Source organism: Lasioglossum baleicum, chromosome 2 (genome assembly GCF_051020765.1).
Source record: "Lasioglossum baleicum chromosome 2, iyLasBale1, whole genome shotgun sequence".
NCBI classification, from domain to species: Eukaryota; Metazoa; Arthropoda; class Insecta; order Hymenoptera; family Halictidae; genus Lasioglossum; species Lasioglossum baleicum.
Window position 1 is genome coordinate 19081140 of NC_134930.1, and position 16608 is coordinate 19097747.

General features: G+C 47.3%; 1 protein-coding gene across 26 annotated transcripts in view; it reads left to right on the plus strand.

Annotated features, from left to right (window-relative positions):
* Positions 1-16608, plus strand: part of Kug (FAT atypical cadherin kugelei) — a 612064-nt gene that overhangs the window by 204696 nt on the left and 390760 nt on the right. For all 26 annotated transcript variants that reach the window (XM_076442550.1, XM_076442472.1, XM_076442521.1 and 23 more), the window contains one exon: positions 673-3380. In XM_076442550.1, the coding sequence (XP_076298665.1) occupies positions 673-3380 (2708 nt within the window). The remainder of the gene's footprint in view (positions 1-672; positions 3381-16608) is intronic.

Below are 16608 nucleotides of genomic sequence, written 5' to 3' on the forward strand. Positions count from 1 at the left end.
CCCGCTCCGAAAACAAATGCCTACACTCCAGAACTTTGTTCGACAAAACGTGACCGCGAACCGCGAGCATATTCCCGGGATAAATAAAAGGTGTCTCGTGGGAAGTTTCCCGATTTGTTTGCGAACTCGGAAAATACATAAATAAACAGAGATTCTGGCATTTATTCGGACATTTGTTACTAAGATTTTACCACGTTTTTATTAGCTCGCTTTCTTGTTTGTTTGTTTGTTCGGTGGCAAATTTTGCAATTGATTTTATTTTACTTGACATGTAGTAAGACCAGTAAGGTCTTTGTCACTAATCTTGTACCATTTTCAGCAAGTAAAGTTATCCCGCGATCTAAGCCGATTCTCGATCCTGTGCTCTGACAGAAATCGTGAAGGGATACTGAATCATTCCATGCCAAATCGATCACTTTTTGGAGGCACCATCGTCGAGTTTGTTCTAAATGAAATATGTTGTAGTCCATGTGAACTCAGATTTTTTAGAGATGACAGGCCTTCAAAGTTTTCAATTTTTGCCCATTTTAACAAAAAAAGGCTTAGATCGGAAAGCTCCATCGCGCTTAGATCGCGGGATTGCTGTACCGTTTCCTGGGACCCCTTTTATTTCGACGCGCCGTCTACTCACGAGTCAATAAATCCAAAGCCAACCTGTTCATCTTCTCGCAGGTACACCGAGAGGCCGATCCACGAGTTGGTGGTGCTGGCGAAGGATCGAGGAGCAGTGATCCGGAGCGCTAGTCGACCGAGCACCGCGAAGGTGACGATCAGAGTGCGGCAGGTGAACCTGCACGCGCCCGACATCTACGTGCACCACTTACCCGACATCGTAGAACATTCCAACGCCGACATCTACGCGATCGTTCGAGTGGAAGACCATGACGAAGGCGTGCACGGTGAGATCGCGAGTTTGGACATAGTAGGCGGTGACCCTGCCGGTCACTTCAGGGTACGACCGGCAGGAGGTGGACACTCCGGCGAGTACAACATCGAGGTGTTACACCTGCTGGACCGGGAGACAGCGGTGCAAGGGTACAACCTGACGTTGAGGGCGATGGACCGAGGAGTGCCGCAGAGGTTCAGCTACAAATTCGTACCTGTGCACCTGGCGGACATGAACGACAACGCGCCGGTGTTCAGCCGGGAGATCTACGAGGTGAGGGTGCCGGAGACGGCGCCCATCAACACGCCGGTGATAAGACTGAAGGTGACGGACGCGGACGAAGGTCGAAACGCGTTGGTGTTCCTGGAGATCGTGGGTGGCAACGAGGGTGGTGAATTTTACGTGAACGCGGAGACAGGCGTGTTGTACACCGCGGTGAACCTGGACGCCGAGAAGAAGGCGTTCTACACGTTGACCGTGTCCGCCGTGGACCAGGGTAACGCGGGCATGAGGAAACAGTCGTCGGCGAAGGTGAAGATCAACGTGATGGACACGAACGACAACGACCCGACGTTCGAGCAGTCCTCCATGGAGGTGTCGATCGACGAGAACGAGCCAGCAGGTGCCTACGTCGTCAAGATCACCGCCAAGGATCGAGACTCCGGTGAGAACGCCTACATCTCGTACAGCATCGACAACATCCAGAAGGTGCCGTTCGAGATCGACCACTTCTCCGGGGTCGTGAGGACCAAACAGGTGCTCGACTACGAGACCATGAAGAGGGAGTACCTGCTGCACGTGAGGGTGAGCGACTGGGGCCTGCCGTACCGGCGACAAGCGGAGATGCAGCTACACGTGAAGCTGCGCGACGTAAACGACAACCGGCCGCAGTTCGAGAGGATCGACTGCGTCGGCCACGTGCCGCGATACCTACCGATCGGCTCCGAGGTGATCATAGTCTCGGCGATCGACTTCGACGCCGGCAATATCATCAGCTACCGCATCGTCAGCGGGAACGAGGACGACTGCTTCGCCTTGGACTCGGCCAGCGGAGTGTTATCCGTCGCCTGTAATCTCACCGACGTCAAATCCACGGAAAGAGTAATAAACGTCACCGCCACCGATGGGACGCATTTCGCGGACGTGAACCCCGTGCACATGCACCTGGTGAACGCGAAGAGGAACCTGGGATCCCAAGGGAGAATCCTGTCGGACCAAGGAGGAGCTTTCGAGTGTCACGACACCGGAGTCGCCAGGAGACTGACGGAAGCGATCGCCGCGGCTGAGAGGAACAACATACCTTTGAAGGACGACGAGTATACCCTAACTCCTAGCCGATACGGCGAGAACATGCACACGCCGGAGTTCATCGATTTTCCCAGCGAGATTAAGGTGAACGAGTCCGTGAAAGTTGGCACGTCGCTCGTCAGGCTACGCGCCAGGGACAAGGACTTGGACTATAATGGGAAGCTGGTGTTTTGTATTTCGGGTGGTGATAGAGATTCGGTGTTCGGCGTTGACCCGGACACCGGTGATCTGAATGTGATAGGCTACTTAGACCGGGAACGAGAGAGCGAGTACTTTTTGAATATAAGCGTGTACGATCTGGGCAAACCTCAGAAATCTACGTCGAAGATGCTGCCGGTGACGATTTTAGACGTGAACGACAACGCGCCGAAGTTCGAGAAGTCCCTGGCCAGCTTCAGGATCTCGGAGACTGCGCTGAACGGGACGAACGTGTGGCGCGCGAATGCTACCGACGCTGACCTTGGGGAAAACGCGCGTGTCACTTACTCCCTGGCTACCGAGACCAACGACTTCCGCGTGGATCCTGTGACTGGAGTGCTGAGCGTGTTCGGACGCCTGGACAGGGAGCGCCAGGAGATCTACGAGCTGAGGATCAGGGCGCAAGACAACGGCGGCAAGGGAACGGACATGCCGCCATTGTACTCAGACGCCCTGGTCAGAGTCACGGTGGATGATGTCAACGACAATGCGCCGACGTTTGCCTTGTCCAGCTATACCGTCAAGGTCCGGGAGGATGTGCCGGTTTGGACGGTGGTCGCCGTTGTTGACGCCACTGATCCGGACGAGGGCGCCGGTGGCGATATCGAGTACTTCCTCTCCGACGCCATGGAGAGCGAGGGATACTTCAAGGTCGATAAAGTGTCCGGCACGATCAGGACTACTCAGAGCCTTGACTTTGAAGAGCGTCAGGTGCACACGCTCACAATCGTCGCCAAGGATCGCGGCGAACCGTCCCTGACCGCCGAGACCATGGTTATCATCGAAGTTGTTGATGTCAACGAGAATCTACATCCACCGGTCTTCGATGACTTTGTTGTGTCCGCGAGTGTGTTCGAGAATCAACCCGTCGGCACTCTGGTGGCCACTGTGCGCGCCAAGGATGCCGACCACCCTGGAGGAGACTCTAGGATTGGATACACCATTCGGGGAGGCGATGGCATCGGGATCTTCAACATTGACAATGAAGGTAAGAGTTTTGAATTTTTCTTTACTATCTCATTTTCCAGCGGATGTTCCATTGAAATCGGCATAAAAAAAACTGTGGGCATTGCGAGATTTGAATTTAGGGTTTGCGAGTCATTTAAATCGCAGATTCTAACAATTTTTGCTATTTTTCCAATCAATTATAGTTAAAAAAAAATTATTTACACGTTGACTAGTAAACTAATGCTTCCAACGTCTCAAAAAGAAACTCGAGCTGTTGGGTCCAACTTTGAAAAAGTTATTCGTTTTTGAAAGGAGCACGAATACTTTGTTTTCACCCACTGTTACTCACGACAGATACTAAAGATTTTGCTTGCCTATTATTTAGTAAACTAATTCTTCTACCACGTCAAAAAATCTCCATTTATTTGATTGAATTTTAAGAGATGTATCCGGTTTTCAAATGTGATCGAATACTCTGTTTGCCACGGCTTGTACGTTGAGTTACTGCGCTGTGTTCACCCTATCTTCGATTTTATTCTTTTTTGATCTCTTACGTCATAAAGATCTGTAGTCCGAGATTACAGCCACTCGATACTACCGACAAGTCACCCGTGCGAGTGAACAAGAAGGGGTTAATTGTCTAGCAGAGAAAAATAGAGGACTGAAATCATCGTAAAGTTAACAGCCCGGAATGGAAACGACATTTCACGAGCAACAACTTTTACTGCGGAGCTCTCGCCTCCGTCTCCTCGTTTATCCAACGTCATTGGAGGAACATGTTCGAAGCCCGGGAAATCCTAGTAGACTTTCTAACACGCTCGAGATTAAACGACGGGATAAAAAGGAAGCTCGGCGAACCAGCGTGCGCGCTGCGTCAATATTTAACTTCTCCGTGAGATCTCGTTTAACCCGCCGCAATAACAGATTCATCTGTGTAATGACACTGGGGTTCGACGGAATCGAATGACGTTCAGCCATCTCGCAGCGATTATAAATCAGTTTCATTCTTTTTTACTTGCTGGTCATAATTACGGAAACGAATTACTTTACTTAAACAAATTTTCTTCATCGATTACGAGAAACTGGAACCGAATAGAAATTCACTTCGTCGTCTACCCTTTTAAAATATTTATCAAAAGACATTTTTTTTATGGGATTTTTACCAACTTGTTTGTGGCATTTTTCTAATTGAAATGACACTAAACGCGATATAATTTCACCTGTATTTAGTGGTTTAATTGAAGGCCACAGAAAAATAGTAGGTTCACTATCTAGTAAGTGGCCAATTTATGTATTCGGCGCTGCTTCTCAAGATTCCGCACGCATTTCGAAGCGAGCGAATGCGATTCCGCGGCGATATGCCCGCTAATGAGAGATTTCAATTTTAAACCGGGCCAGAATCAATCGACGCGTCGATGTAAATGTTTATTTAAATCCCAGCCGCCTTTTGACGAGCATCGAGCGCATTAAACATCCGGCTGCCGTACCCGCGATTTGCATACTAACCTTTTTACCAGCAAGTTTTTTCGCGGACCGTACGCTCCGGTTGGCTCGTCATTTAAATTCATTTCGCCCCGACTTGAACATTTCGCGAAACATCGTCTGCGAACCTGTACTGTTCTAGATCCGAGACGTTTTACTGCGCCTTCATCCCGCAAAGGAGACGGAAATGAAGCGAACAACTTTCATAATACGATCCTGCCTAGATCCTGACTCTTTATTTGATCGCAAGTTGCATGCGTTCGCAGTCTAGCTACCATTCTCACCTTCGTATCTTAATTTGATGCGTTTTTCCTTTCCGCGCTCTCCCGCAATTTTTAGATTGGCATCCTGCACTTTATCCCTTCGCGAATACTTGCGAACTGTTTTATTTTATTTATTTTCGCTTATAAATCCCTCAAAAACACAACGAATTTTTTGGTTAACCTTTTCGGTGAATTTTTTGGTGAACTCAACACTTTGAACAACTTTTTCCTTTGCATGTTCGTGGCGGTCGGCTTTGGTTTCCGAGATGTTCGCGAAAAACTTGAATTTTGAATCAATTGTCTATTGAACACATTCAGCTCATTATTTCAAAAAATACATCAAATTAAATGTGACTTTTGTTGAACAATTTTTCTGATCGAAATAGCACATTTTCTTGCTTCTCATAGATCAGAAAAGATTTGTTGATGGTCCAATAACTGGTTCCATAATTATAGTTTGAAGTCTGAGAAGCAACAGTGAGCATGTTCACGCTGATTGTGTAGGATCCTGTAGAAGAAGCGCAAACCGTATGGACGCGTCGGTACGCAGACAAAGTGCACTTTAATTCACTCGAAGTCACGAGCCTGTCAAGAAGTCATTTCAAGCCAATTGCATTTCCGAGGGAAAACAGTGCGGGTGGAGCGGAACAAGCGTGATTCCACAGAACCACCCCTTTCGATCTCCGGAAGGAGAATCGAGCGCAACAATACATCGAAATCGCTCGATTCCGTGATCCCAGCTTCGATGCATTCTTTTGAGACGGAGGAGAGAGAGAAAAAACGAGAAAAAGAGAGAGAGAGAGAGAGAGAGAGAGAGAGAATACCACGCGTCGTCCGTGAGACGCGTCTTTTTTCCGGTTGGTAGTTGCACTGTTCCGCATCTTTCCGGTCGCCGGCATTGATCGATCGAAGGGTAGCGAGGGGAAAAAATACACGATTCACCCTTTACATCCACGATACTACGTGGCACCGGTCCAAAACGAAGTTACAGCATCGCGGACCATTAAACACCGACGCGACGGGTTTAATTGAATTATGGAGCTCGCGGGGATTCGTTCTTTTTTCCTTTTTTTCACCGGCACGCATTAAATTTCACTCGCGGTCTCCTTTCGCGGACTGAAGTGTCCAAAAATTGCGTGTCATTCCGCTTAATGGTGATTTCGCGAGAGTCTTCTCGGATTTAGGATGATTGATCTCTTCGCGTGTTCATTTCTTGTTGGGGAAATATTACTCTCTCGCTTGTCTAGCGACTCTTGACGGAAAGGTTAAAAAATGAATGATAAAAAACATGTCAACGGTTGAAGCAGGAAATTCCGATTCTCGCAAAAAAATACAAGCTCGTTTTTTAACTGGCGAAGATCTAATTCTACGAATATAGACAACCGCAGGAAATGTCTGCCAAGTTCGGAGTAGATCGAATGATTTTTTTATCAGACGTCAGGCTGGCTGAAAAATGTCGTTCCGAGGGAAACGCGTTCAAAATTTCACGTGCTGTTGTAAAATACAGAAAAGTCTATCCCCAGCTTAAAATATAAAAAAATAATGAAGCTCCTCTAAAAACTAGCATCTTCAGACGAAAGTCTAAACACACTGAATTCTCATCATTTTCGTATGCGGTATTCGTGTTTCCAAATTGTAAATGTGCATTTAACACAGCCTGCAGACAACATTCTCCGTCAAAAACGGGAGCTAGTTTTTCTGGGTGGCAATCAGGATGTCAGTATCGCCGGAGTATCTTTTGAAAATCTCGTCCGTGTCCTCCGCTCGTCAGACACCGGCTTAATTAATATAAACGCGATGCTAATGACTCGGTGCTCCGATGAGTATCGCGACCGGGGACCAGGTTTTTTCCTCCCGCGATCTATTTACTAATGACCGGCAGGAACGAGGCGCGGCTCTCGGTGCAGGACCATAAATCGCGCTGCTTGACGTTTCGATTCCAGTCGAACATTTCACCCGATAAAATATACATTGGCGAAGGAAGTTGGCGAGAAAGAATGCACTGGACATCATCCGCGATTTAGTCACGTTCGACAAGTTTCCGTCGTTCACGTGTTACCATTCGTCTGTATCAGAACGCGAACGCGTGCGAGCGAGCGGAGCAGCTCGTCAAAGAGAATATTTTCTGTGTTGACAATCGCGGGGAAATAAATTGTGACATCCATTGATAAAAACCATTACATCTCTAATAAGTAGACTGCGTATGTTTATGCAATTTTCAATTTTTGTAGACAAATTTTAAGAAGTCTTTCGAAATAAATAAAAATTGTATTAAATTCTATGGAATTTTATTTTCTAGCATATTTTGCAAATTTTTTGAAGCCATAAATGATCCGCAGTCTAAGAGAAATCATGTCCCAAAAGATATTTTACAGATGGGTATTTTCTTACTTTTTGACACTCTGATTTCTCCGAAACTTGATTTTTCTTCTGGAGTTAGAAACAGCTGAAGGATTTCTGGGTCGAGTTCTAAGAAATTTCACGAGGTCTTAGTTCGTACATCTAAGATAAGCTAAAGCATTGTTTGACTAGCTGCAGCGAACTGTTACGTCGTTTTTACCGTGAAATTGTCGTGACAAGGCTCTAGGCGCATCGAATACGCACCGTTCGTGCGCGACACACATTCGTCGTCGCGCGGGAGAGCGCTGGATGTATCGATCTCGCGCGAAGCAAAAATAATACATTGTCAGTGGTATGCATATTCAACCGGTGTAAATATTCATAAGACGCGGGTGTATTGCCTTCGTGTTTGAAGCACGACCGTCGGTTATCGCCGGTCGCGGTTCCACGACAGATTCACGGCTCTGTTTCGCTCGCGATTTCAGCAACTGGTAGAACGCAATTCATTGTATGTACCTCGTAGCCGTACGACTGGACCAGTTACTGTAAATTCGCGATCTGAAATTGTTGTTTATTTCGGTAAAGCACAGACCAAAAAGTGATTTGGTGCTTCAGTTTCGTATATTTCAGTTGTCACTTTAACTTGTAAGTATCAGCTTTTTCTTGTCCACGTGAGCAACAAATTCGTATTAATCCTTTAAATCGTTTTGTGACATTATAAAACTGCCCCTCGTCTCGCAGCGCACCGATAAAGTAATCAAGTCGAGTCTGCGCCGGAGATGTCGTTTAAACAAATTACGCAATTTATCAAAAACTCGATCGGAGCATCGAAAAAGGTGCGGAAGCGTGTCGGAGCGAGGCGCTGGGAGGAATGATCGAACTTTTAATCGAGAAAATCGTACCCAATTAGATTCCATCAGCGCGTGTCCATAGTCGGCGGATAAAATCAATCTTTTTCAATCCGGTGCTCGTTTTCGAACCGCCGCCGTGTCCTCCTCGTTCAAAGAGATACCGGCAGGAAACACGACGTACACAGAGGTTGAGGGTGTGTGCACCGTTTGCTCGTTAGCGGGCCACATTCGTCGGTTCGTTGGAGGCTAACGACGTCGCCGGACGATCGACTAAATTTCCTATGACGCGGTTTACCCGTTCACCACCGCCAGGAAAATACGGTTAAGCTCTGATCACCATAGAAAACTGCCACACCTAGTTTGCAAGGGTGCGGGCTCGCGCCGGGCTCCGACGCGTTTTCCGGTAAACAAGCTAAACGCGTTGTGTCCCGCGCCGCGCTGTCCACTTTGTCGCCGGCGGGTGTCGCGGTGAGCGTTACTCCATTAATAAGGCGACCCGTATACGTGTGCATACGCAGGATCTGCATACCCACACCTACACACGCCCGTGTGCATTGTCCCATTTGCACTTCCACGCGACATTATTTCCCAAACTGCTGGCCGCTCCGAACAAAACCTACTCTCCGTGCCTCGCGAGTTCTCTCCTGGCAGGAATTCGATGGGAATTCCACTCGCACTTTCGCTTTCAGCCAAATTATTGGCTAAAGTGTGAGACGTCACGGCCTAACCATTGGCTGCGAGCGAGGGATGTTTCGCGAGGGATTAAAGGTGATTAGACTGCGGATTTTTATGAAAAATAAAACTGATTTGCATTGTTTTGCAGAAACTACTTATGAAAGATGATTTGATCCCTTTACGACTTTGTTACATCAGAAGCAACATTAAAACATTCTTCATTTTTTCCAGGGCCTCGGAGTCGCTAGACAAAATTCACCATCCTCGACAAAAGTTGTACATCCAAATCTCTGACCATTGACCTTCTCCAGCGAATCACTCGGTACTCGAACGATCCGCGGCAGCTCGCGTGTGTTGAGGTGGTCGGGGTAATTTAAACGAGACGTATCGGTATCCGGAAATGCTTGACCCCTGCCCCATTCGTCCCTGGTATCCAGAAACCGATTCGTTCTCCTTTTTCCGCGACACGATAGGAGGCGAGTTAGAAGCCTAGGGTCGCCACGATTCGCAGGACTCGCCGCGATAAGGCAGGTGATCCATTACGGAGGGCATTCGAAGAATGTCCGTGAACAATGGCGCTGGAACGTCGTCGACCGTAGCTGCTGCTCCTAGAAGAAGAAAGCTACGTCTATTCGATTCGCGCGTAAGTTCGCGTTAACAAGCGCGACGACCGGGACTTTAACGAATTAATTAAATCTGGCCGAGTGCAATTAACGGATTCGTTGATAGGTGGCGGAGGAGAGGGAACGACGATGTTCTGGAGATTTAGGGGAACAGGTTGTTCTCTGAAGGATTGGACAGAAGGGGCCCCTGCTTCATCGGCGAAAATCCAATTTAGCCGACGAGTGCCGCGCTCGCACCGATATATTCGTAGCAGCTTGTGAATTATACCAGGTATAACGATCGCCGCGCGCCAGCTCTAAATTACCTCTATCGACAAACGCGATGTTTTTATTCTCCTCGAAAGTCGTTTCGTCTGGCTCCCCCCGGGCCCGCGTTCTCGCAATATCGGACGATAGTATCGATCCCGCGGCTCGAAGACGAACGGCTTACGCAACGGGCTGATATTTTATGTGCACCCGGTGTGTTGTTCTTTCTTTTTTTTTTTATTCCGACGTTGTGTTTTCCGACGGGGCTCGACGCACGCGCGAGAGATTGGGAGCGGCCCATTTGAATTTAAATGGAACAGCCCTCCACTCGCCCTCTGCCGCCCGGACAAAGTGTTTTCTTTTTCGTAATCTTCGAAAACCACCGGGAAAAAGTCGTTTTGAAAAAGCGATTCAGAAACTATATCACTGTACATGTATTTATCTCGCTCGAGGAATCGTATTATTCTACTCATTTTGGCGGATTTTGATCTGTTTACGTATGCCAGCGATAAATACAAAATTTACAGAACCGCTCGAATATTCGGTACATTAACGTTCAAATTTCTCGCATGAGTGACGTTCTAAAATTAATTATGAATATACATTTATTACTACTATGTGTTACGTAGTGGCTCATTTAAAATAAATTCGAAGCGAATTGTTTGATCGTAAACACTATTATGGGTATTGTAAATTGTATTACGCAATGCGGCTGATTCACTTAGAATACAGTGGTGTTCAAAATGTTCGGAACAATTTGTTACAATTTCGTTAAAAAATGCTGTACATTGGAACGTTTATAAAATCGTTATAAAATTTCGTTCGCGACTGAATCTGATAAAACTTTCGGAGCACACAAATGCAAACAAAAGCCAGGGTTTTATACCTGTTACACCGGGATATCCCCTCAAGGTAGTTTCAGGTGGCTGGTCGGAAGCTCGAGCAAACCTTTGCGGATCTCTGTGCGACGGGTTCGGTCGTTGGCAGGAATTTTTCCTTTAATTCGCTTCTCGTTACTTTCTCGCGGCGTCGGCGTCGAGACGGACGACGTCGTCGATGGGGTTCGCGCGTCAAAGACGATCCTTCCAGCTTCAAATGTTCCTCGAACGGGTCCCTCTCCTCGGCCAACGCCATCCGTTGCAGCCCGCTATTGTGCCCGCTGGAATTTCTGGTATTGTCAGCGAAGTTTCACCCGGCTTTCTTTCCTCAGTCAGGTGGGAAGAACAATCGCGGCGACTTTTTGCTCGGTACAGTTTCCTTCTGCTCTCCTCCCCCTTTTTCCCGCCTCTTTGATTCCCGGGGCGTCCGTCTTTTACGACCGGCACCGCTGCGTAAGCGACGAAAGAGGGAAACGTGTGAATGGCGCTTTAGAAAACGTCGACTGCGAAACGTCCTAACGACCGTCGCTGCAAAATCTTCCGGCCGCGGGATGGATAAAGGAGAGTGTTTATCGCGACGTGCCCGAACACCTGAAATATGAATTCTGTTTCCCTTGTTGCCTCTGTGCAACGGAATATCGTATGAATCCCGGAACTGTGCTAACTTGCTCGCGAATTTCTAGAGAACGTTATCGCCGTTCTCGGCGATCATGTCTATCTCTCGACGCGTTTCGCGTGCTTAGAGCTCTCGAGTCTGCTCTGAGGTATTGCAGTTTCTTCCTTTGTTGGAAATGTTGCTGCAGGCTCGTTCGGTTCCAATTGGCTCTTTCAAAAATAATTTCTGTGGGACCAGTTGCTCAAGCATTAGAGAAGTTAACGTCGTTGCACATTCACTTACCGAGTCTCTCGCCTTGAAGGTGCAACTCTAATTAGAATGCGTGGAAAGAAGTTGCAAAAGTGTCAAGGAAACACAATAGCGGCTACGTGCGGGGACAAAGCGGCATAAACAAGCATAACAACGGCCGCCACGGTTAAACAGCAGAAAATATTGATCACCCGTCACCGCTGCTTAGAATTTTTCCAGCGGAGAGTCGACGAGATTAGAATTGAAGACGTCATAAAGTTGCATGCACTCTCGCACACCTGTCTCAATGGCAAGACAGTCTCCGAGGTTCGCGGATTAGCGTACGTGGAAAGAGAAGGCAATCCTGCCGTGGCCGTCGAACACGGACGAAGCCCAAGTATCCCATCACGATCTCCGATTAGTTCGACTTGCTCCGGCACGTGGTTCTACTCGTCGAAAATTAGCAAAATTTCGGCAGCGGGTCGCGCGAATTGGCAAAGTTGCTCGCGCGCGGAATATACTCCCGACCGAACGTGGAAACTTCGATCGCGCGTGGCGATAACAATCGCGTTTCGGGTAAACATTCCTGTAATTACTTACGACGACATGTAGCCTTTCAAGTTTGCCGGTGTATTGTTCGGTGTAAGCACCGTGGCCTGCTTCGGGCTCGCTCTCGCTCTAGCTGGTTCGTTAGAGTCCCGACACGCCCCTGTTAATTCTAGCACAATATTTAAGCAGCGGCTCGTAACCGTTCAGCACACACGTCAACCAGCCGAGTTTTCTGCCCACCGTTGTATCACGACGGCCCGCCTCATTTAACAGTCGACCCGTCACACTCCTTATTGTCCCTAATTCGCCGTTAGTCGAACGATAATTGTTCGTTTCAGAAGAATTCCTGCGGGGTCGTCCATTCTTCCGACCGAGGTAGCACCAACTCCCTTTTTATATCGTACACTTGTCCACTGATCATTTTTTTGCCATTCGATACAGTGGCTGACTGTACATTATACAGAATTTGTTTGTACTCCTCCCATTCATTGTCAAATTTTGGGCTCAATGCGCAACCTGAAGGCATCGTCGCTCAATTTTGAGATATTGATGATGTCTTGTCGATTTGGTCCATCAATCAGTCTTAAAAATATTTATTGAAACTATCCTGAATTTACAAAATGCTAAGAAATAAAGTAGCCAGGCTTCTAATTATAAATTGGATTAAAGACGTTGACGATTCCAACAACTTCGACCACGAAATCCTAATTCCAATTCTAAATCTAGCCTGAGCCAATTAAAATAGAAAACGTGCAATTTATTCGCCTGTAAACAAGTTCATTGCTTGAATAAAAAAATTGGGTTTATTTCACCTCGAAATAATTCTTGTCAACCCAATATATCAGACCGTATGTTAATCCTAATTTATAGCTTTATAACCCCTATGGGGAGTTCCGTTTAAGCTTTCAAATAAATAAGAAAAATATTCTGAAAATGGCTGAATTTTTAAGGATCGATTTCACCCTCTTGCAGCAGAGAATATCGCATAATACGTGTCCCCACGGTATCATTTCGCTTTTAGGGAAGATGTAATCGCGCGATTCGGTCGAGGCGTTTATTTTCCATCAGGTCGACGTTTCTAGCGCGGCTTTCGCGGTGTTTGCGTTTATCAGCGTTGAAGATTTTCGATCGGGGGCACATAACTATCGGTAGGCGGGCGCATGGAGAAATGGGTCACGAGAGAACGACCGCAACAGTAAACCTAAACGCGAGTCGGCCGCAACATATTCTCGGGAACGTAACGTTTGCTCTTCTTTACAGGCGGCGAGCACGCTAGAAAAGCGAACTCGAAACTGCAGGGTCGTTGATAGTATCGTCCGGTAAAAGCGAGCGTTATCGCCGCGGAACGGTAGCCCGGCAGAATCGAAACTTACAAAAAGGACTTCTTTCCCGAGTCCATAAACTTAATTATTTACGGGGAAGGAGTAAGGGGTATCGCGGGAGCGCGCGGTAGTGCCGAGCTCCGCGGAGAGAAATTGAAGAGAAAACAGCCGAGACGGTTCCGTTACGTTTTCCCCGTGAGTTTCCAGAACATCAAAGCAGCCAACAGGAATTATTTCGTCCCGTTTTTATTACCGGAGCATCGCTACCCGTTTCGTTCGGTTTAATTACGTTTGCATTAATATCTCTGGCTATGGCACTGTTCCCCGCCGCGCACGAAAGTCCGGCGAAACTGTTTCTGTGACTTCGGTACGAACTGCTCGCCCAGCGTAATTCGTTTGTCCGCGAATGAGATGTTCAGCGCGCAGATCGTTGATCAGTTCTGCTATTCTTTTTCAGCTCTCGCCGTTCCTTTGACAATTCTCCTTTATCTGTCGTCTCTCTTCTACGACGTCTAAGCTTCGAATGCACCGACATCGGAGCCGAATCCGCTGAATAATATAGACATCGCTGTAACAGCTCGTAAACTTTGAAATTGCAGCTGTCCCCGACGTATCTATTATTCTGTCTTGTGGTCGCAATTCTTGTACTCGTTCAGCGAGTTACACTTTTTATTTTTCGATCTGCCAGAGCAATGTACAGACTTCGAATCTTCATGGATTTATTGAATATTTTTAGAATGCATGAAAAAATTTATATTCGTGACAATCGATCCTTTCATCCTATTCTTATTGCATGGAATGATTGATTGATTTATTGATTGATTGCTTTGGTCAAGGAATTATTTACTGGTCGGGGGGCAACGTGAGTTTTGGTTCTTTTACAAAGCAATCGATGAAGATGGAAATTTGTTGAATAATTCCATATCTGTCTCTTCTTCTACCTCTTCGATTTATTTTACGAGTCACAAAATTTCGTTTGGCCAGTCTTCGCGCGGCAAGCGTATAAACGTACATACTTAACGACTAATGAATGAAGAGACGAAAAGGAAAGAGGACGTGTAACCACATAAACCGGTCACTAATTGATTCATAAGGTAACAAACCGGTTCGCCCTTTATTTATCACTGTACCCCGCTCCAGTTATAATAAACTCAAATATTTACTCTATCCTTATAGGTGGCACGACGCTATAAAACGGTGCATAATTTACCAGGCCCAGGCGAGGAAAAGCCTCGGATCGTTCTTGCACAACAGTAGACACGACATTTTGCGAGTCTGGCGTCGCGCAAAAATCCGTCGAACGACAATCCGCGCGATCGTATTCCGGGGCGCGCGAGAACGGAATTCCTCGCAGCGCCATAAGCGGCACCAGGGCAATAACGTTCGTCACATTCGGCATATAATTACAAGTCACGTAACGCAGCCAACAAGATGCCGGGCGAGGATTGTCGCGCTGTAAAACATGCGTTCACGCGTGCCCCGCGTACGAATTCCCGTCATGAATCCTTAATGCCCCGAAACCGCTCCGTGACGCTCCGCTCCGCGTCATTAACCGCCGCGTCTTGGCAAATTACACAACGCATCGCCACCCTCAAAGCACGACCAGACCATGGGGAAACCATCGGCTGTGAAACCTCGGTCGACATCGGCGACCAGCGTCGCGTGTAATCATCGCGACGTTAACCCTTTCTCGCAGCCTCGCCTTCTACATAAATCAGCACTTACAATCGTTAAAAAAATTCGAGCGTGCTGTTAAAATACTCGTTGAACAATCCACGAAGTTTCGAATAATTATCTCCAGCACTTTATCTTCAAAAAATTCCTGAAAGTCACCTCAGTACGACGGATCGCGAACTTATTCGTTTCTCCAATAAAAAATTAAAACGTTTCAAGGGCACACACGGTTTTAATTAAGGTGTCGAACGTCCATCGCGAATTCCCATCGCCGAGACACAGCGCTATGATCGTCGGACATCGACGACATCGCTCCGTCGCGCATTGAAATCTCCGAACGCAGCGCATATTAATTACGTCCTGCATTCTCTGGCGCGCGCACGCCGCGTCGTCTATGATCCACGAATACAAATACACGGTACCAGCGTAATATAAAGTGGCTGGGACGAGCGAACACCTCTCTGTTCGAGCTGCATAAAATATGCATTGTTCGCGTGTGTGCATTTTTCAGAGATACATACGTCCAGACGGGAAAGAAACGTCTGTGGAACAGAAACGTGCCGGTAATTACACGGCGATATTACTATCCGTTCACGTTTCGGATGGTTCGTTCCGTTTCGAAATGGATAGAGAAACGCGGCGCTGTCGCGGCCGGTCGTTCGTTCGTCCAGCCGACGGAGTTTCTGCTTTTCCCTAATGTCGCGGCTACAAGCGAAACGTTAACTCTGTGACAGATCAATTTGGGAGTTATTATTATTGCCCACTCGGCCGGTTTCAACAGCTTGAATATTTAATCTCACCGTACCTGGCCAGACAAGCCAATTGTCTGTTAACTGCAGCTTCCTTTGTGTGCGCCGTTTCCCCGTGTCGAGCGTTCCGGACGATGAAGTGCAATTTACTCCGGCGCATATAAAGGAATGCCTTCACTTCCGTTCTCAAAGCACCACTCGGTTTTCATTTGATTTCGCCCCGAAAATAGTCCGGCTTAGCCGGCGCGGCGCGGCGCTGTTGCTCGGACAGACCGCGTTCGCCGAGCTTTTCGCGATCCGTTTCTCCTCTATATGTATAAAAACATTCTCTATCAAATCGCTCGGCGAAACTACGCATTGCTGCTTTTTTTGCAGTTTTTTTTTTGGTTTCGCAGAGTACATTGTAATAGAGAGAGCAGCTTTGTTGCGCGGAGATCCATATTGAAACGTCCCCTGTGATCCAGTTCTCCCTAAATGCTCGTTTCGCCCGCTGCTGTGCGATATCGCGAAACGCTCGCGATGAGGTCTTCGAATAGATAATGCTAAATATATGGATGTTAAGGGGTAGATTTGTTTTCAGTACTCAAAAGAGCTAGATAGAAGATCAATCTAGGCCGCAGTCGCCCCCAAATTTCATATTTTTACGTTTACGAGGCGTAATTTGCAAGCATAAAACTGCGGATATAGCTGTTTTCATAAAGCTGCGACAGCTATACTGCCATATAATACAAATTACGCCTCGTAAACGTGGAAATAGGAAATTTCGGGGCGA